Source organism: Aquarana catesbeiana, linkage group LG02, assembly GCF_042186555.1.
Source record: "Aquarana catesbeiana isolate 2022-GZ linkage group LG02, ASM4218655v1, whole genome shotgun sequence".
NCBI lineage: Eukaryota > Metazoa > Chordata > Amphibia > Anura > Ranidae > Aquarana > Aquarana catesbeiana.
The window spans coordinates 143188619-143211818 of record NC_133325.1 but is presented as its reverse complement, the minus strand read 5'-3'; the positions used below and the strand labels follow the sequence as shown (position 1 = coordinate 143211818).

Here is a 23200-nt window from a genome sequence, read left to right as displayed (position 1 = left end):
AGGGTCTCTAATCCTAGATCTATAACATTAACAAGGCTGCTCAGAGCTCACCATTCCTTTAAACTCAATTGTTTCATGGTTTTCTGGCCATACTCCCTTCACCTGCTTTCAGAGCTCTGGCATCTTGTGTACATGAATGTTCACACTAACATCTCAGGGTATATGTGACATCACTGGGGCAGGGGCACAACATTATTTTGATTGCAATTTGCATGGCCAGGATAGGTAAAGTTAAATTTGGAAAAAGTGGAGTGAGCAAAAACCAGCAACAGCTCTCAAATTTAAGTAGATATAAAACACATCCAGTGACTACATTTTCATGTAATGGTTATATTTAAGAAAGGACATTTACAAGCATCACTGTGTCAGTCCAACAACTTGTGTGGTCTGTGGCCCTTGATGACTGGTGCTGGACAGCCCAAGAAAAAATATGATTAAAAAGAAAAGAAAAACTACCAAAACAAAAAAGGTATCTATAACCATATTTAGGCCACATACACACTGGACGTTAAAATAACGTTATAAAAACGTCAGTAGCTTTGCAGTGTGAGTTTTTCAACTTTTTTGCAAAAGCGGTTTTTAGCGTTAGCATTTTTTTTTTGAAGAAAAACTTTTTTTTTTCAATGGATCAAAAACGTTAAACACTGGTAAGCGACGTTTTTGAGCGTTTATCAGCGTTAGAGTGTTTTTATAGCTGAAAAACGTCTCTCAGAACCCACTAGTCTTGGGTTTTTTTTACTGCTCAAAAACGCCACTGCCCAAAACTCCTGATAATAGCCTATGTGTGCATGAACACATAGGATAACATGGAGAGTTTAGTGACTGTAGAAAAAAAAAAAAATCTACAGCCAAAAACAGCTGCTGTAAAAACATCAAAAACGTCCAGTGTGCATGAGGCCTTAGCGTTGAAAGGAGCAGGGAAGGCTTAAAATCCCTGCCAGTTTATTTTTTATTTTTGCAGTATAAAAAGTATAGTAGGAAAATTTACATTCGCTTTTAATCCTAGAAGTTTCGTCAAAAAGAACATGAGCTAAGTTGAAGATCAGCACGACATCCCCATAAATTTAGTATACAAAACAAGGAAGGATTGGGACTTTATAGGTGCTGAAACCTCCTCCTAGAATAATTCGCCTAACAATAACAGAATTTTAAAATTTACTTTTTATTATATTCCATAAAAAATGTCCATTATAAATAATAGACACCTCTTAAAAACAAGAAAAATTAATCACAACTCATTGGTGTTTCCATGCTAGAAACTCTACAGAAAATTGGAGGAAATCTCCCAAAGTGATGAGCTCCCCTCTTGCCCATTGTCACTTTCTTGGAGACACTAGTATTAAATAGAAGGCTGAATCTCCTCAATAGGGAAATAGGCAGCAAGAAAAGGAGATGCACTTAAGCAGCATTACAAAGAAAAAATGAATATTTTGCAGCTTACCAATCCTTAGACACAGTGGCTGCATTTGTTTTTTTTTTTGTTTTTTTTTAACCTCTGTTTTCACCTGTTGAGGCCAGTAACACACCTCCTGCAATAAAGCGCTCTGGATGAGCACAGGGGCAACTTTAGACAGCAGCACTGTCAGTCTGGGGGAAGGGAGAGTGTTAGATGGACAACAAATTTAGAGTGGAGAGTGTAAACCCTCTCCTATACCCAGTGAAGTGAACAGCCTCAGATGATACACAGATGAAAGAAATCTCCCTACATAAGTTTTACATATATATCTGCGGTCTTTGCCTTTCTACATTCTTTAGAAAGTGCACATCGTGTTACAAATCTATCTTCCTCATTTAGCAGTGGGTTATTGATCTGACAAAAATTCACAGAATTTTTATGCAAGGGCATGCCTGTGGAGACAGACCTTATTGCATTGACTAAAGTTTCTAAAGGGTTTTAAATGTTACACAGATGAAGAAAAAAAAATAAATAAAAAATACCACTGGAACTTAAAAAAATAAAAAAAATAAAGACAGACAATCAAGTCTTTTTATGAGCTTACTCTATAGACTTCTAGATAGATCATTTTCAGCTTCACATGGGACAAACATTAAAAAAAAAAAAATTATAAGCAATGCTTTACAGTAATATGTTTTACTTTGCACTATTTACACTCATGCAGACCCGTAACCAGGCTTTACCATACATGACAAATTATTTCCCCGAGAAGAGCGACATTAAAATACTGCTGGTATATTGCAACCAACCCCTGCTATTTATGATTAGCACTTGTAGATCGGTATGTGTTAAAAATAACCAAAGAAGTTTGATAGGTTAAAAAAAAACAAAAACAGTTTATTATTTAAGGTACTTATATAGCGCTGTCAATTTACGCAGCACTTTACATACATATTGTACATTCACATCAGTCCCTATCCTCAAGGAGCTTACAATCTAATGTCCCTAACTCACATTCATACATACTAGGGCCAATTTAGACAGAAGCCAATTAACCTACCAGCATATCTTTGGAGTGTGGGAGGAAACCCACGCAGGCACAGGGAGAACATGCATACTCCAGGCAGGTAGTGTCGTGGTTGGGATTCGAACCAGCGACCCTTTTTACTGCTAGGCGAGAGTGCTAGCCACTACACCACTGTGCCGCCCAGTTTAGCATTTGAAGATCTTAAAAATACTTTTCCTTTTGTTATAATCTCTAATTTATAAGCTTCTTTATAAAATTTTGCCATTCAAGAGTGTTGCCAAAAATGTGTGTCTTGAAAAAGTATTCACACCCCTTGAAATTTTCCACATTTTGTCATCATGTTACAATCAAAAACGTACATTTTTTTTTTTTTTTTCAGGATTTTATGCGTTTCCCAAACTTTGTATTGCGGCATACCAAAAAGGATCTAACAATTTCCATGGCACACCTGAACTGAGTTTATATAGTGAAATACAGTACTTAGAAATCCATCTGACTGTTTAGCTGTTGAACTTTAAAAGCAGCGGCAAGCCTGCAGATCTCACAGGTTTGCGAATCGGACAGAAGTTTGCTGCTTCTAAAATTCAACATCTAAACATTCTCACGGAGTTCCAAGTACTGTATCTCACTATATAAACTCAGTTTACTGTTAAAAAATAAGTGTAAAATGCAAGACTCCAGTGGGTGTAACAAGATGTCCGCTTGTCCCCTTCTCAGTTTATTCCTACTGTGGAGGAGTGCGGGGTGTAGCAACATGGTGGTGACGAAACGTCAGTTCCGTTACATTCTGATGGGTCGTCTAATCTGATGAAACACCGGCTACTCAATATGTACTTCCTAGTCTTGTGCCTGTGCAGTAAGCAAACTGTGGTGCACATTGCAATGCAGGAAACAGCAAACGCCTGTGTGTTTTTTCAAAGAAAGAGGAAGTACAGAGAATAAGGTATTTACTTCCAACAAATTATAGTTTTGATTTCCAATGAGTACACAGCAAGGGCAGAAGGTTCAATTGAAGGAAAGATGAAAAAATTACTAAAGTTCCACTTTAAGTATTTCTCCATTGCTAAACAAAGAAAAAACTTTTATAAGCATCAAATTTGGAATGGAACAGTCTCCATTATTATTATAATATAATTAGAACGATCGAGTTCTTCCGAGATATCACACAAGTCTCGCGTTACGAAAGGAACCAATGAATGACAGACTGATAGAGATTACATATGTATATACGTTACTTTAACGTTTGCAACATTGATTTACCATTTATTCTTTCGATATGTTCAAGGTTTCAAAACGCTAGCAATTTTAAGCATTTTTAAAAACTCCCATGGCACACCTGCAAATCTCACACGACACACAGTTTAACACTCACTGTGATAGACCAAAAGAAAGTGGCACATAATTGAAGTGGAAGGAAAATGATAAATGGTTTTCAAATTGTTTTTACAAATAAATGTGAAAAAGTGTGGCGTGCATTTGTATTCAGCCCCCCAGTCAATACTTCGTAGAACAACCTTTCTCTGCAATTACAGTTGCAAGTTTATTTGGGGATGTCTCTAGCAGCTTCGCACATCTAGAGAGAGTGACATTTTTGTAGATTCTTCTTTGCAAAATAGCTCAAGCTCTGGATTGGATGGAGAGCGTCTGAGAACACTAATTTTCAAGTCTTGCCACAGATTCCCAGTTGGATTTAGGTCTGGACTTTGCTTGGGCCATTCTAACACATAAATATGCTTTGATCTAAACCATTCCATTGTAGCTCTGGCTGCATGTTTAGGGTCCTTGAGCGAGAGGCTCACCCTCCAGCAGGACAAGTCTTTTCCAGACTAACAGGTTTTCTTCTAATGTCGCGTACACACGACCGGACTTTCCAGCAGAAAAGGTCAGACGGAACCATTCCGATCGTGTGTGGGCTTCATCGGACCTTCTCTTTCGAAAATTCTGATGGACCTAGAAATAGAACGTTTCAAATCTTTCTGACGGACTCAGTTCCTATCGGGAAAACCGCTCGTCTGTATGCTAGTCCGATGGACCAAGAACGATGCAAGGGCATCTATTGGCTATTGAACTTCTTTTCTAGTCCCGTCGTACATCATCGTGTTCTAAACGAACGGACTTTGGTGTGATAGTGTGTACTCAAGTCCCTTTCAGCGGAACTCCATCGGAAAGACCGTCAAAGCTCAGTCCAACGAGAAGTCCGCTCGTGTGTACGCGGCATAAGATTGCCCTGTATTTGGCACCATCCATCTTCCCATCAACTCTGACCAGCTTCCCTGTCCCTGCTGAAAAAAAGCATCTCCCACAACATGATGCTGCCACCATCTTTCACAGTGGGGATGGTGTGTTCAGGGTGTACAGTTAGTTTTCCGCCACGCATAGCATTTTGGCCAAAAAGTTCAATTTTGGTCTCATCTGACCAGAGCACCTTCTTTCACGTTTGCCATATCCCCCACATGGCGTCTCACAAACTGCAAACAGGACTTCTTATGGCTTTCTTCTTGCCGCTCTTAGATAAAAGGCCAGATTTGTGGTGTGCAAGACTAATAGTTGTCCTGTGGACAGATTCTCCCACCTTAGCTGTGGATCTCTGCAGCTCCTCCAGAGTTACCATGGGCCTCTTGGCTGCTTCTCTGATTAATGCTCTCCTTGCCTGGCCTGTCAGTTTAGGTGGGCGGCCATGTCTAGGTAGGTTTGCAGTTGTGCCATATGCTTTCCATTTTTGGATGATGGATTGAACAGTGCTCTGTGAAATGTTCAAAAGCTTGGGATGATTTTATTTTTTTAATATAACCTAACCTTGCTTTAAACTTCTCCACAACTTTATACCTGACTTGTTTGGTGTGTTCCTTGGCCTTGATGATGTTGTTTGTTCTCTCCAACAAACTTCTGAGGGCTTCACAGAACAGATGTACTTATACTGAGATTAAATTACACACAGGTGGACTGTATTTACTAATTAGGTGACTTCTAAAGGCAATTGGTTCCACTAGATTTTAGTTAGGGGTATCAGAGTAAAGGGGGCCGAATACAAATGCATGCCACAAATATTTGTAAAAAATCTCAAAAACCATTTATCATTTTACTTTCACTTCACATTTACATTTAAGTTTCAGGTTGCAACATGACAAAATGTGGAACATTTCAAGGAGATATGAATATTTTTTCAAGGCACTGTAGCTATTATATGTGCTAAATATGCCATCTCAGCCACACCTCTAACATTGTAGCTCCAAGTTTCTCAAGTAACGGTAAAATGGTAGTCCTACTCCAAAATGGTATTTACAGTGCAACTTGGCATTGATGTCCCGTGGTAAGAATCTGCAGTGTTTAATATATCCAACTTTATCTAGCAGTGTAGTTTCACAGTTGGGTAGGATAAGTAACAAAATGTTGTATTGCCTATAATGGCAACTCGGCAATTTGTATCATGTAATAAATACAAAAGATTTTCTATAGGTGTACTAAATACCAGTTTGGTAATCACAGTTCTCCTAATTTCCAAAAACATAACGGAATATTGGATAACTAGGATATAAACTTTTTTAAACAAAAAATAAAAGCCAATAGATTCCTCACACCCACAAAAACAAGGAGGATGGAGATCCCCCCCCCCCATCTGGACTTTGCATTCTGACAATGGAACCCGATGCTGTCTGAACACACTGATCAGCGACAGCAGTTGACTGATTGCAGCTGCTGATCAACAAAAGTGGTCCAACATGTTTGTTCGACAGAAGTCAATCTAATTATCACCTTCGGTCAAATAGAGATGGCCACACACTGATTAAAATGTGTTTGTGCACATGCTATGAATTAACACTGCTGATGCGTACTGAGAAATTTGATACGATAGGATTTTTGACTTACCGCAAAATCATTTTCTTGGAGTACATTTACCCCTTTTCTACTGCCGTATGGATTAGAGGCTCCATATTTACCCAGTGCTGTTTATAAACAATATTGGATAATTAGCAGACGGGTGTTCTGCTCAGTAATCAAGGTTTACCAAGCTGTCATTAGATGGGACACTGTATGGAGGTGATCCGAGGGGCTGGGTTCAATGTGGTCATTACTGCAATCACATGCTCTTGTTTACAGTGTTGATCTCTCCCCTTCATCTTACAGCCGAGGAAGAAGAGAGGTCATAGTGACTATGAATGAGGAAAGAAGATCATAATGGGATTTTTTTTTTTTTGCCCATGCCCCACTCTTCTGTCTCTAGTGAGCTGGGTATTAAAGCCTTCACCTCCTTTATTTTACACATCTGAACATTAACCCATTCAGTACAATGATCAACACACATTAACCCCTTCACTTCTTCCTCCCTCTGTGTATGACCTCTACATTTAATGTACATAGAGCAGTGGTCTCCAAACTGCAGCCCTCAACATTGCCTTTATCCGGCCCTTGGGGGCCAGATAAAAAGGTATCAATCTGCTGATCCTGCATGAGGCATTTAGACTGTAGCATAGCAATGACAGGGAGAGCTTCCTTAATTCTCTCCTATAAAGGATTCTACTCTGGCGCCCAGGTGTGAGGTGTCAGCCTTGAGCTGTGTAATGTCCTCTGTAAAGGCTTTCTCTACCCTGCTATTGAAGCGTTCCAGGTCCTCTCTGGTGGGGAGGGACAAAATATGGCGTCTGATGTCCTCAACCACAAGGAAGTCAGGCACTTTAGGGCTTCTATCTGGAGAGGCAGGGGAGGCAGGAGGGGCTGATTCACTCACTGACCCCGGGGAGGGGACTGGGGAAACTGCATTCTTCTGAGGCTGAGCTGCGGGAGGATTTTGCGGCCTTCTGGGCCTTCCCGGTCTGCGCCATCTTGGAAGCCTCACGGCCTTGTCCGCGGGTCCTGTTGAAGATTCCAGCTGTCCCTGCCGATCTGTCCATGACGGCTGGGAGGAAGGCAGCAAATCGCTGGGACATTGAAGGAGCCGATGGAGGTAAGGATCCCCCTCCAGGGCTATGCTGTGTGCAGTGGTGATACGGAGCTGAGGGGATGTACGTCCTCACTCCTCCATAGCTAGGACACGCCCCCACAATGATCAGCTTTTATATATGTGAAACCTTTATCCCAAAAAGGAACATTGTAGTTGCTGTAATTGCTTATAAAGTGTTAGCTGAATTTTGGCGTTAGTTTGTTTAATGTATCTAAATCTGCTAGTGAACCAACGCCTATAACTCCCTGCACGATCTATGCTTGCCAAATCATCACCACTCATGGTGCTCCTCTCATCTGGTTTATAGGTTTAAACTTTTAAACTATCACCATAACACCACCCTTGCCCCAGCCTGCTGTCCAAAAGGGGTCTGTTTCTCCTTCATCCAGAGTTTAGGCACTCTAATACAGGAGGTATGTTACTGGCAAGATCACTGGGTAAAAAGAGGGAAGAATTTGAAAAAATAAATTGGTTGGTAAGCTGCAAAATCTATCAGTTCTGGTTTTAATAAGGCTTTAAAAGAGATACACAATTAATATTTAGGTACACTGACATTATGCTGCTGCCTTTAGGAGAGAATTTGGACATTGGCAAAACAGAGCTGTAAGGACAGCACAGTATAAACACTGTCCGTATGCATTAGTTTTGTTAGCAAGCCAAAGTAGGAGTGGATCATTGAAACAGAGATAGAAACCATGTCTCTCAAAGTATTCCAAATAAATGATTTTATGGTAAGCCAAAAAATGGATTTTTAAAACCGCTTACCTGTAAAATCCTTTTCTTGGAGTACATCACGGGACACAGAATACCATAGTAATGACTATCTGGGTTATATGCTACCTTTAGGTGATTGGACACTGGAAACCAATAGTAAGAAGGTTCCTCCCATATAACCTCTCCCATACAGGAAGTACCTTTAGTTTTGTAGCAAGCAATGAAGATCCCAGAAAAAAGGGGGAGGGACCTCTGTGTCCCGTGATGTACTCCAAGAAAAGTATTTAACAGGTAAGTTTTAAAAATCCATTTTTCTTTATCGTACATCACAGGACACAGAGCACCCCAGTAATGACTATCTGGGATGTCCTAAAGCAATGCATTTGAGGGGAGGGAACACAGTATTCCTAGATCCCCTTCCGGCCCAGGACTTATAAGGCTGCCTGCAGCACGCTATGGCCAAAAACTGTCTCCCTTTGAGATCTGAAGTCCAGCTGGTAAAACCTGGTGAACATACAACCCCTGGCAAAAATTATGGAATCACCATTCCCTGAGGATGTTCCTTCAGTTGTTTATTGTTGTAGAAAAAAAGCAGATCATAGACATGGCCAAAAACTAAAGGCATTTCAAATGGCAACTTTCTGGCTTTAAGAAACACTAAAAGAAATAAAAAAAAAAATAGTGGTGGCCAGTAACAGTTAGATTTATAGTACAAGCACAGGGAATTATGGAATCACTCAATTCTGAGGAAAAAAATTATGGAATCACCCTGTAAATTTTCATTACAAACACTAACACCTGCATCAGATTAAATCTGCTTGTTAGAATGTAGGTAAAAAGGAGTGATCACACCTTGGAGAGCTGTTGTAACAAGTGGACTGACATGAAGCATGGCTCCAACACCAGAGATGACAATTGAAAAAAAGGAGAGGATTATCAAACTCCTTAAAGAGGGTAAATCATCACGCAGTGTTGCACAAGATGTTGGTTGTTCACATTCGGCTGTGTCTAAAACATGGACCAAATACAAACAACATGGGAAGGTGGTTAAAGGCAAGCATACTGGTAGACCAAGGAAGACATCAAAGCGTCAAGACAGAAATCCAATCATCCACAGTCCACGATTGCCTTTCCTTAGCCCATTGTAATCTTGTTTTTTTGTGTTTAGGTGTTAGAGATGGCTTTCTTTTAGCTTTTCTGTATGTAAATCCCATTTCCTTTAGGCGGTTTCTTACAGTCCGGTCACAGATGTTGACTCCAGTTTCCTCCCATTTGTTCCTCATTTGTTTTGTTGTACATTTTCTGTTTTCAAGGCATGTTGCTTTAAGTTTTCTGTCTTAACGCTTTGATGTCTTCCTTGGTCTACCAGTATGCTTGCCTTTAACCACCTTCCCATGTTGTTTGTATTTGGTCCATGTTTTAGACACAGCCGACTGTGAACAACCAACATCTTGTGCAACACTCCTTTTTTTCAATTGACATCTCTGGTGTTGGAGCCATGCTTCATGTCAGTCCACTTGTTGCAACAGCTCTCCAAGGTGTGATCACTCCTTTTTACCTACATACTAACAAGCAGATTTAATCTGATGCAGGTGTTAGTGTTTGTAATGAAAATTTACAGGGTGATTCCATAATTTTTTCCTCAGAATTGAGTGATTCTATAATGTATTCCCTGTGCTTGTTCTATAAATCTAACTTTTACTGGCCACCACAATTATTTTTCTTGATTTCTTTTAGTGTTTCTTAAAGCCAGAAAGTTGTCATTTGAAATGCCTTTAGTTTTTGGCCATGTCTGTGATCTGCTTTTTTTTTCTACAACAATAAACAACTGAAGGAACATCCTCAGGGAATGGTGATTCCATAATTTTTGCCAGGGGTTGTATGAACTGAAGACCAATCGGGCGCTTTGCAAACCTGAGCCATAGACACCTGCTGGAGCACTGCCCATGATGTACTACCTGCTCTGGTAGAGTGAGCTTTGAAACATTGAGGTGGAACTCTGCGTTTTAACTCATAAGCCTGGATAATGAGCTGGCGAATCCACCTAGAAATAGTTTATTAGTCGCTGCCTGTCCCCTCTTAGGACCGTCTGGCAGGACAAAAAGGGAGTCAGTTTTCTGAAAAGGAGCTGACATGTTTAAGTAAACCTTGACCGCTCTCACCACATCCAGCGAGTGAAGCGACTTTTCCTCTTTAGACCTAGGATTTGGAAAAAAGGAGGGTAAAATGAGATCCTGATTTAAATGAAATCTGGAAACCACCTTTGGTAAAAAATCTGGATGGGGGCGCATCACCACCTTGTCTTGATGCAAGAATAGAAACGGTTCTTTACATGAAAGGGCGGCCAATTCAGACACCCTTCTAGTTGAAGTTATGGCTACCAGAAAAAACAATTTCCTGGTCAACAGGATTAAAGGAGTACGCCTAATCGGTTCAAAGGGCTGAACATGCAGAACTGATAGCACCAAGTTTAAGTCCCAAGGGCTTAAGGGAGGTTTAACCGGTTTTAAGTGCAGCACCCCCTTGACGAAGGTTAGCACTAAAGAACGGGATGCAATTGGCCTCTGGAAAAAAACTGATAAGACCGAAATCTGCCCATTAATGGTTCCTAAAGATAAGCCTAAATCAATTCCTGATTGAAGAAAGGCAAGGATCCTCCCAATCACATACCTGCGAGGATGCCATTCCTTTTTCTCGCACCAGGAAATATACGATTTCCATACCTTATAGTAGATACTTCTAGAAACTGTCTTTCTAGCATTAATCAGAGTGGATAAGACAGAACCCCTGATACCACGGTCCCTTAGTACCCTGGTCTCAACAGCCATGCCATCAAATTTAGCAACAGTAAAGAAGGATGGTATATGGGGCCTTGAGATAACAGATCTGAACGGTCTGGAAGACACAGCGGGTCCCTCCACCGCCATCCTCACCATCTCTGAATACCAGGACCTCCTGGGCCACCAGGATCACTATATTCTGCTCCCTCTGTATCCTGCGCAACAAGTGTGGCAGAAATTGGATCGGAGGGAATGCATAAATCAGGGAAAACCTGTCCCAGGGAACTACCAGTGCATCCGTTCCGATAGCAAGTGGATCCCTGGTCCTGGATACAAACCTGTCTACCTTGGCATTGAATCTGGATGCTAGAAGATCCACATCTGGCACCCCCCAATGCTGGCAAATCTGAAGGAAAACTTCGGGATGGAGAGACCACTCTCCTGGAAGTAATTGCTGGCGACTTAGATAGTCTGCTTGCCAATTGCCCACCCCTGGAATGAACACTGCCAATAGAAACGGTACATGTCTCTCTGCCCAAGTTAATACGTGATCCACTTCCCTTTGGGCTGCTCGGCTCCAGGTGGTTGATGTACGCCACCACCGTGGAATTGTCGGATTGGATTCGGACAGGGAACCCCTGCAGTCTGGATGTCCAAAATAGGAGGGCTAAGCGAGCTGCCCGAGTTTCTAGCAGATTGATGGGTAAGGCCTTCTCTACCTGAGACCACAACGGAAGCCTCCTCCAGGACTGCTCCCCAGCCCAGACGACTGGCGTCCGTGGTTACTACTTTCCAGGTTACTGGCGGAAAAGATTTCCTGCTGATCAAGTTGCTGGTCTTTGACCACCAAGAGAGTTCCCTTATTACCTGTAGGGATAGATACATGGGATGATCCAAGGATTGAATCAACCTGTCCCAAGCTTCCAGGATAGCTCTTTGGAACATCCTGGAGTGAAACTGCACATAAGGAACCGCGCTGAAAGATGACACCATCTTGCCTAAAAGCCTCATGCATAGACAGATCGAAGGACCTTTTGTCCCCTTGACCTTCTGAACCAGCTCCATTATAGAACTGACTCTTAAGGGAGGTAGAAATACTTTTTCTTGGGTTGTGTCCAAGACCAGACCCAGATATGTTAAGGCCTGAGCTGGACGAAGGGCTGATTTGTTCAAATTTAGAATCCAGCCTAACAACCTTAGGCAACGGACCGTAGTCGCAATGTTTCCTACTAAGGTGGAGTAAGCTTGATCCCTCAGCAAAAGATCGTCCAGGTATCCTACCACTGCGATACTCTGGGACCTTAGGAAAGCCAACACTGGGGTCAAAACCTTTGTGAAGACTCGAGGGGCCGTGGCTAGACCGAATGGAAGTGCCACAAACTGGAAAAGATACCCCTCTACTGCAAACCGCAGGAATCTTTGATGTGAGCCAAAAATCGGTACGTGCAGGTATGTGTCCTTGATGTCAATGGACGCTAAAAAGTCTCCTTTTCTCAAGGAAGTGATTACTGAATGAACCGAATCCATGCGGAAGGTTCAGATGTTTAAAAAGGAATTGAGGGATTTGGAGGTCTAAGATGGGCCTTACCTCTGCTTGGCTTTGGCACTGCAAATGGGTTAGAGTAGAACCCCTTGAATCTTTCCTTTTGTGGAACTTTGATGATTACTTTCTGCCGTTCCAGTTGTTCTAAAGCCAGGAATAGGCTCCTCTTTTTCCCTGGGTCTGATGGAACCCTGGATACCAAATACCGAGTTGGGGGAAAATCCCGAAACTATTTTGTAACCTTGAGAAATGGTTAAAATGACCCACCTGTCCTGAACCAATTTTCCCCCCAAGCATCTGCGAACCACCGTAGCCTGCCCCCCACTCGCAGGAGTGGGGGCGCCCCTTCACAGGGAAGTCTTGGAATTGGTCTTGGCTGGTTTCTGGGTCCAAGGTCGTTTTTGACCTTGAGGCTTCTTAAGGGTAGGTGGCTGAGGCCGTCAATACCTCTTAGGGGAAGAGGCGCTCGGCCCAGGAGCGTAAGAATTTTAAAGGAAGGTTGCTTACCCCGTTTTTTTCATTAGAAGCAAGGAGCTTTTCCCGCCTGAGATTTTTTGGATATATTTATCCAAATCTTCCCCAAAAAGATGCTCACCGTGAAAAGGAAAAGCCGCCAGTAGCCTTTTGCATGGCGTCTCGGCCGACCAATTCTTTAACCACAGTACCCTGCGCATATGGATTGAGAGTAGCGCAAAACGAGACATCTGCTGAATTGAGTCTTTTAACGCATCTACCGCAAAACATAAGGCGCGAGGAAGTTCTGATAGTTCGTCAGAAACTTCCTCTGGAACAGGCAGGTTCCTGACCAATTTCTTAAATCGGTCCTTCACTGCCTGACAAATACCGATAGCTGCCACTGCCGGTTGTACTGCTGACGCAGCTACTGAAAAAGAAGCCTTTAGTAAGGATTCCAGCTTTTTATCTGCTGGATCCTTAAATCCCTGGGCATTATCCACTGGGCAGGTCAGACTCTTATTCACTGAAGAAATGGCCGCATCAACCAACGGTGTATCCCACTTCTTCCTGAAATTTTCCTCCACAGGATATAACAGGGAAAACCTTTTAGGAGGCAAGTATGTCCTGTCCGGGTGGTCCCAGTCAGCGCAAATTACCTGTTCCAATAAAGGATGCAAAGGAAACGCCTGGGGACCTGGTTGAGGATGCAAGGACGCTAATGTAGAATAGAGGGTCCCGGTCCCTGTACCAGAGGTAATTTAAATCCAGCTCTCACCATCTCGGTCAAGGATTGGATGAACAACCTTTGGGATTGGGAAGCTGAAATTGGTTCTTCAGAACCTGAATGCTCAGCCGAGGACTGATCAGCCTTCCCTTCCTCTTTGTCCTTAACGGCCTCCTCCTCCAAATACTCTGCCCATTCTGGATCTAAATCACAGAGACCCATGCCAACCGTGTCCTGATGCTCAAGTGTTTCATCATTGAGACCAGGCTCAGGAGAGGGAGATCTATGACGTTTCTTCCCTCCCTGTGTTACTGTAGCAATCATACCTGCTATTTTGCCTTCAAGGCCAGCAAGGGCTGATGCTAAATCATCCTTAGTAACATAAGCTGAAGCAGGGATATTGGTAGTGGCCACTATGCCCGACAACTGCAATGGCTCAGCTAGGCCAAATGCCGCAGGTCTTTCAGGGGAAAGGGGAAACTGATGCTGCAGCAACCTGAGGTTGATCTCCTGTTTTTGAAGGAGTACTTTTAACCCCAGGACTTGCCCTGTTCCCCACACCTCGTTTTCTGGAAGACATCGCTTACAAGTTTGAGGGAAAAAAAAGGCACTCCCTCTGAGTTATCTAGCTGGGCCCAGCACACAGCCACCACCACAGCTTTACCAGCCTCCAACTTGTTGCAAATGTCCAATCTCAAATTCCCAGACCTCTGTGTCCCACCGCACACGAGGCCCTGCTGAGATTAACTGACTAGCAGCAATGACATGTCGGAGCGTACCTCCCTTTATTCCATGCGCCGCCCAGTGACGCACGCACACACGGTCATGCTTCTACCACGCATGCGCACCCTGTATGACACACAAGCACGCCGCGCTCATGCGCGCGCAACACCCGCCGCCATGTGCGGGAGATACAAACATAAGCTGCATCTGTCAGCTTGCTCTGTAACAGAACCACGTGTAATGAGACACAGGGCTTACATAAGGCACTTTATACTGGAAACAACAGAAAATTGATAGGCCTCCCAGAGGGAGTACTCACCAGTCCTCGCTGCAGGACCCGATACAGGCCCAATTTTCCCCCCATCACTGTGGGTAGCGCCTCTGAGGACCTTCAGGGACCGGGTCCCCTATTGTACGGGGTCTACACCCCTGGACCTGTAAAGCACCCTTTTGGTTCCCTTGGGCAAATAAAGACCAGGGATACCATGTAACAAGGGTCCAGCGCCTAAAAAGGACACATTACAAGCAAAACCTTGTTCTTGAACCAAGGCTCGGGTACCATCCACTTTAGCTTTTAATGCCATCCGAATGGATCCGATATAACATCCTCACTGGGACATTACTGAAGAAAATTTGAAGAGCTTCCACAGCCATGACCATCACCTTCAAGACACTGGCAAAAAAAACTAAAAAAGGTATTTCCTGTATGGGAGGGGTTATATGGGAGTTACCTTCTTACTATTGGTTGCCAGTGTCCAATCACCTAAAGGTAGCATATAACCCAGATAGTCATTACTATGGTGCTCTGTGTCCCGTGATGTACGATAAAGAAATTTTGGTTTACTTATTTGTACATTACGGGACACACAGGAAGAGTATTTAGGTACATAGGGATGCCAAAGCAGTTCGACTAAGGGTTGGCAACAGAACAAAGGCTAACAGCCCAAAAACAACCAAACAGATCACAGATGTGGCTCTACAGAGCCTCCTTAGGAACTTTACGACTGAAGCCAGCATCTGAGACTTTACTATCCACCTAGAAGAACTTAACAAATCTAAGAAGTAGATTCCTGATGCTGAAAAGACTATAAAGCACTAACTAAATTACTGCAGTGTGTTTGACCAGGAAAGGTGGAACCTTGCCATTTAGGCTATAAGCTTGAATGATGGGCTGTAGGCCATTTAGGCCATAAGCAATAATGGAACAAGAAAACGTTTGTCCCCTATGAAGACCTTCAGGAACGACAGAGTCTGACTGTTGAAAAAAAAAAAGATGTAGCTGAGAGACATATTCTAAAGAGCACAAGTACCAATTTCAGCCAATACAGAGAAATCTACATTTTTAGGCGTAGGACTGAAAGATGCCACCATGTGGAAAAAAAGAAGCCCTGGGCCACTGTCCTGGTGTAGTACATAAAAAGGTACAGGTTAAGGCCGCCTCAAAACTCAACTCACAGAACAATGGCAACGAGAAAGGCAACCTTGTGAGAAAGGACAGACAAAGAAATTGCTCTAAAAGGCTCAAATGGTTGTCTTTGAAAAGACAAAAGAACCAGGTTGAGATCCCATGAGTCACCAAGGAACACAGGAGGAACAATGCGAGAAAGATCCTATACGAAGGCCTTAATTAAGAGGTGAGAGGCACGCAGTCTTTAAAAAAAGTACCTCTAAGGCTAAGATTTGACCCTCAATGGTGCTCAAAGCCAGACTGCAGAAAATACGCTTTCTCAAAATTGGTACACTTCAAGAGTGTAGGGATGAAAGAATCTCATCACTGAGGACCTTGGTTTCAACAGCCAAACAATGAAAGTCAGCAACAGTAAAGTAGATTGGAAAACCAGCTCTTAGGACAGAACATCCAGTAGATCTGGGAGGGCAGACAGCAGTTCTGCCAGGTGTCTGACAAGGTCTGAGTACCCCATCCTCCTGGGTCAATTCAGTGCAAAGAGAATAATTGGAATGCCCACCATCTAAAGCCTGCACAGTAAGTGAGGAATGAGCTTCAGTGGAAAAGCACAGATCAGGTTAAACTGATCCCACAGAGTGACCAGAGCATCCACTGTGAGCGCCAAGTAGGTTGTTGAACCTGTATGCCAGGAGGTCAATGGCTGACAGCCCAACCTGCAACATAGGGTGAGGAGAAGCGTCTCCGAGGTCCAGATGTTGGCGACTGAAGGAGTCTGCCTGCCAGTTTTCCCCCACCTGGGATGTGCAGGATGGTTAGTGCTGTAATGTGAAATTTTACCCAAGTCAAAATCAGGCCTGGATGCAATAGGGAATGCACTGAAAAAGTCCTAACAGGTTGGGGGCATTTCAAAAAACCTGGGCTAGTCGATTTAATGCAGAACTAAACCATCTTATCGTTTTTAGAGAAAGGAAGCTGCTATCAAGGCCTCTGTTTGATCTTCAACTGCCATGAAGCTGCACATGTGATCAGTTATGACACCAGTCATTTGATGGTTTGACAGCAATATGAAAATAGCTCATCTGCCCCCCCCCACCCACCCACCCACCCACACAGCTTATAAATCTTTTTACATTAAAATATTGCCACTATATACCTTTTTGGGTGATCTGTATACCACGGTCAGTGATAAACTGCACAGTTTCTCCAGTGCTGAGGGTTCACCTAGGAGGAGATTTCCACTTCAGCCTGTATACGCACCCACATGTGTGGTGCCAATATCATGTGACCTGGCTAGCTCTGAGAACAAGTAATTATTCTCTCCAACATAAAAGACACAACTGAGCATGTGCAGGTTGGCTACTCTGTGTTAGCCGGCTTTCCCCAGATAGCCAGTGCAGGAGGGGGAGGATCTATGCATACAGGATAAAACAGACTTTTTACACAATGCAGAGAATTAACCCCTTAAGTTCCACAGTGAGCATAATGAGCATGCTATGCTGCATATACAGACAGATTTTACTGTTGTGGGTTTAGAAATACTTTAAGAGCACAACCAATGTAACATTTGCCAGGAATGTAACTGTTTTGAAATGGTTGAATTTATTGCTTTAGTTTTGCTTTAAGTGTAGCCAATGCTGGCAGGTTCAAATCCCAGCATGTGTCGACTGCATCAATAAGTACCAAAATGCTATCCCTAAAGTTTTGGAGTAGCATCTGCAGACTGCTCGCATACCATTTTCTCAAATAAGGATATGGTACAATCTTGCTCACCTCAATTCAGAGACAGACCCTGCAAAATGACTGGTCATATGGCTGGTGGCAGGAAGGAGAAGCATGTGTGCAAGTACCCTCTGTGGTGACTGTAGTGCATATGCGCGTGCCATTTTTTGTTTTTCTGTGAGCATGCGCATCTCTGTGCACTCCCATTATCTCCTTTGTATCTACATGGGTTCTGTGATGCTCTTGATGTTACCTGCTGCCTTCCTGCTACTATGTACGCTTGGGCTCTTGATAAGTCTCACTTACCCCCTCAACTTGGTGCATTTATTTTAAAAGCATTAGAGTTTTGCCTAGCCAGAAATTATTTCTGGTATGGAGGCAAATTCTTCCTGCAAATTCTCGGTGTTGCCATGGGCGCTCGGTTTGCGCCGAGCGTTGCCAACTTATTCATGGCACACTGGGAAGAGGACTCTGTCTTTGGTAGCAGACCACCTCAGTTGGTTTGCTACCAAAGATATATTGATGATCTGTTTATGATCTGGGAAGGAGACTTGATTAGTCTCCAGCTTTTTATGTCGAGATTGAATGGTAACACCAAAGATATCCGCTTGTCCTGGAATTCTGATTCCTTGAGCATAGCTTTTCTCGACTTAGAAATTTTTAAACGTGAAGGAGCTTATCGAACACGCAATTATTGCAAACCCACCGACAGAAATGGCTATATCCCTCTGGATAGCTGCCATCATAACACTTGGCTGATGAATATTCCCAGAGGGCAGTTTATACGCCTGCGTCGCAATTGCTTCTTGGATAGTGACTATCACACACAAGCTAACATCATGGCAGAGAAATTTGTACAAAAAGGCTATATGTAAACTCAGATCTCGGTGTCTAAACATTTCAGAATTCATCACGATAGGGATCCCAAACAGCTGTGTTTCTAGGGTATAGAAAAGGTCACCAGACATTGGAGGGGGGGTAATTTTAAAAGACAGCTTAGCCAGAGAGAATCTTTCTGGATACATGAAACCAGAGTGTCGGTCCCGAGAGGACTAAATGTGGAGTTTGATTTAAATTGCTTCATCTCTAACAAATGATCTTATGCTCTCTGTGTTTATTAATCATTGTGTATCTTTTATGTTGATTTTTTACTGTTCCTGCTACTATGTATCTAAATATCCATTTATTAATTGGTGTGTTTATACTTCTATGCTGGTGTTTTGTTTTAATTAATTATTATGCATAAAAAAGATTTTTTACTTCTAGCTAGAGCAGGCCCGTTGGTGGGTCCTGAGGACTGGAGTTGAGAACCACTGAGCTAGAGAATGCTGCGGGTGCTCAATAGGTCATATTATTGTTTAAAGTATCTATTTATACATTTTTAATACATTTTTAACATATCTACTTATAGTTACATGGTAACTTTTTGATATCCCTTTGGATAGCATGATTAAGTTCTGGGATTGTTGCCTTTTACTTTACTTAGTGTGCGGAGTCAGTTACCAGGTTTTTATTTAATTCTTTAATGTTTTTTAATGTTTTGGGAAGATGTCCCCATTGAGCTCAGGAGAAGATTTCCCAGCGGGGACTTCCGTTCCCGACGCTCTTGACACTCCCACTGTTGAATGATAGCGGGTATATTAAGGCTCTACGGGTGACAGGTTCACTCCACCCTCGCTGACGAAGTCTTTCTGACGTAACGCCGCGTACGAGGGCGGAACTGTTTGACCGCCGTCACCCGCAGCCTTCTCTTTCTGACAGCTGTTCAGACGCGAACAGCCTCTCATTACACAACACTGCTGCTTAGAATTTTATATGTACTGGCGCTCAATTAGCGTCTTTTTTATCATCTCCTTTATTAGTTTAATTTGGACATTTGTTTCACATATGGATCGCTCTTAGATTTTTTAATTTATTTTCTCTGGGGAATATTGCTTCTCTGCTCTGCCTTTTCAATACGGATCCCTCTCTTCCATGGATATCGATGTGGACTGAGAGAGAGCATACAGCACATGATAGCCATCTCTGCAGTATACCAGCATCACATCTGATACCTGAGGTGTTTTCCGTTGTTCAAAGAATTTACCTGACCTGCAGATGACAGCCAGCCCAGCAGTTTGCCACGGGTCCATTCATGCCGTTTTAGACCCCCTATAAACCAAGGGGTCAATTGGATCTGGTAAGCACAATCTTATTTTTCATTACATCTCCTGGATAAGTGCCTTATACAAGCATCCCCAGAAGAGGGTGATTTCCTTATCGTTAATGAACTTTTTGATTGCCAATTTATGATTGGACTATTCATTATCCCTTTCATTCATGATTATTATAACATTTTTTTTGCGCTGCACTTACTTTGTATATTGAATGTTGTTGAGGTTGGTGTTATCCTTTTAGTGTTCAGCTTGCATTAGTCTAAATTTTGGTTTGCGCTGATTGTCCCTATACTTTCTATTGTCAACTGTCAGTGTAGCTGGAAGTGCTCTGGGGTCTCAGCTCACAGTCTACAATGAACATAGTACAGGCAACCACACTAAGGCTCAGTTTCCACTAGTGCTACTTGTCATGCGACTTTGGATACAAAGTTGCACGATAAGTCACAGCCCATTGATTTCAATGGCACCCATTTCCATCTATGTGACTTTGAAAATCAGCGACTTTGAAAAGGTATCTGCACTGTTTTGATGCAAATTTTGATATGACTTTGATCCAGAGAGTGTAAAGTTGGATCAAAGCTCCACTCTAAAATCGTGCCATTTTGGGGTCGCAATAGTGGAAATGTGACTTGCGACTGTGTCTAAAGTCACATAACAAGTCACATCCCATTGATTTTGAATGGTACCCGTTCCCATCTATGCAACTTTGAAAATCAGTGACTTTGAAAAAAGTGCAGGTACTTTTTCAAAACTGCTGATTTTCAAAGGCGCATAGATGGAAACATTTGCCATTGAAATCAATGGGCTGCGACTTGCCATGCGACTTTTTGTCCAAAGTCAGATGACAAGTCGCACTAGTGGAAACAGAGCCTTAAACTTATTACTCACATGTAGCTCCCTCAGCTGGGCGTGTGCCACACCATGCACACAGTGCCATGCAGAAACAACCACGTGGTTGTACGCTGTAGAAAATCTGCAGCATGTTGCACTGTAATCTTATAGTCTCTAACAAACAGAACATACGTCCAAAGCCTGCCCTCCCTCTCCCAGGAAAAACTGCTATCCAAAATGAGGCAATGAAGACAGGAGGAGATCTGTGAAGGAGAGAAGGGATGGGGTTGAAGCTGAGCAGGTCTAGGCATGTCTGTCTAAGAATGACTGACAACCTTTTCAGGAAGTGAAAGACAGCTTAGCAAATTCAGATAAGGGGAGATAGCATTGTCAGTGAAGACCAGGAAGAAGCCGATTGTCTACCTTAGATTAGACTTTCTAAGCGACACACATCAGCTACCCGGACAATGAATAATATCAAAAGAGAACTATATTTAACATACTATTAGGAAAAAACATTTTTGACTGGACTTCCAGGCTAAGCATCTTTCATGTGGTTAAGTTCAGTAAGAATTTATGACAAAAAACGTACTAAAAAACCACTTTGAATTCACAAGAACAAATTATTATGCATTTTATAAAGGCAGTATGCTTGTAGCATTCATGATCTAGACCAGCCTTTCTCAACCAGGTTTCCTTCAGAGGTTGCAAGGGGTGCCATGAGCTATGGCTTATTAATCTCAAAATTTGATGGTGCCTGCCTAGTCCCAGGGTGGACACCTATTGGCAGAGCCAGCAGCATAACACCAATTATCTTTTCAGCTGCTTGTAAGGGGCGCATTCTGGCCACTACAGTAAGGGGGAAGTCTTCACACTGACCACCAATATAATGGGCATTTTTCCCAATGGCCCCTGAAGAATTGGTTTTAGCAGGGGCTTCTGACCTAAAATTATTGTAGGGTTCCTCTGACGCAAGGTTGAGAATAGTGGATCTAAACTCATTCATTTTGGGTTTAGGACTAGAAAATTATAAATGTGACAGGTATGATATTATGAAAAGAAACCTTCACTCACATGGAGGATGCAACTGGTGACTTCCCAGTCTGTAGAAGCTAATTGCCAGGCTGTCGTATGCAGATGTTTAAGAGAAATAAAGGAATTTTTAGATTAATACTTACCTAGGTGGATGGAGCATCGGTCCCATGCTGCATCTGTCCACTGGCGCCTCTACACTGAGAACCGAGCGATTGGGGAGAGTTCTATGAGCAGAAAGCTGTAGACTGTCAGTCACAGCTCTCTGCTGTTCTTGCTCATTTGAGTGCTGGACATTGGAGGGGGTGGGGGCAGCCAGCTCTGCCTCTCGGCGGCTCGCTGGGTGTCAGTCCAGGCAACTGGCGGATCCAGACTTTGTCGTGATGACGTGGTGCCTGGACTGACATCAGCAGAGAGCGGACTTCAGCCCACTCTCTGCTGAAAACGGGTCACAGGAAAGCAAAACGAATTGCACTCCTGTGATCCACAGGAGAAGTACATTCAAACGAGCTTTGGCTATACTTCTCCTTTAAACTTCAGTATTTTGAGTCATTAATCCAGAACAAGTCAGCAGATTAGGAGTCCTGACTTTACTGTGACTTTCACGATCTGTATACTAGTTCAGGGTCATATAAAAGACAGAGGATCAGTGTAATAGCCAGGCAAAAAGAACAGCAATAACAGTCTTCATATTTTTCACAGCAATGTCCAAGTTCCTGCTAAGAACACAATGGATAGTAGCAATTATCAGTGAATGACTGCATTGTAGTATACAATTTACAAATGCTTAGGATGTTAAAAAATGTACAGTAGATCTTTTTTGGAAAACAGGTTTTAACAATCTCACTTATCCGCACGACATAATATATACAGTAACTGGTAAAAGTGCAGAAAAATCTAATTTACAAGTAGAAACACTAGTCATTCCCACTGAAAACTTCAATCATGTTATACAGCCATCATAATACAAAATCCCACTACTGTTGGACACTGGGGGAAGGGGGATAAAAGATTAATAGCCTCCAAGTATAAAAAAAAATAAGTGTTTCCACTGAAAAATATTCCGTACACAGTATTTGGCTTAGTACAGAGTTCACTTGTCTTTAAATCTTTCTCGTGAATCGCCGGAATTTTGTGTACATCCAGTGTCTTTAAATGCCTCTCACTATGTGGTTATTTGTAAAAAATTAAGAAGAGTTTATAACTGTCAGTGAAAGGAAACATATTTGGAAATTATGATAAACTTAGACTGCCACTGTTTCAATGAGAAGTGTGTATGTAATAAACAATAATATACACTTCCCGAAGGTGACTGTTAGATGTTCATTCAGAGTGGTCTGGAGCCGGTTCCATTTTAAATCATTCATAGAACTAAGTTTATGGTCTCTAACCATAGGCAATTGTTTACTTATTGTGATATAATGTAGATAAGGAGAATACTGTATGTTTGTTTATCACAAGTCCCCTTGCTTTGGGTTAGCCTTTTCAGATGTTGGAAATAGCAGGACTCAGTATAAGACTCCTGAGTAAGAGAAGTAACGTTTGATGTAGAGAACATGGCGTCCAGTAGAAATGTATACATTACAACACATACTCTGTCTCGGCAATGTTGGTGTGGCATCCCTGACACATCCTCTTATGTTTCAGAAGTCTGTCCGTCCTTGAAAAGGCCTTCCAAAGAAAAAAAGGAACACAAATTAAGTGAAGGAAACAGATTAGATCATTAACAAGTTGATTAAACAGATTATTAAG

At 42.4% G+C, this 23200-nt stretch overlaps 1 protein-coding gene across 6 annotated transcripts in view; it reads right to left on the bottom strand.

The window, feature by feature from the left end:
* The window catches only part of ZNF740 (zinc finger protein 740), a 55519-nt gene that overhangs the window by 11340 nt on the left and 20979 nt on the right, over positions 1–23200 (bottom strand). For all 6 annotated transcript variants that reach the window (XM_073613564.1, XM_073613563.1, XM_073613561.1 and 3 more), the window contains one exon: positions 23043–23119. In XM_073613564.1, the coding sequence (XP_073469665.1) occupies positions 23043–23119 (77 nt within the window). The remainder of the gene's footprint in view (positions 1–23042; positions 23120–23200) is intronic.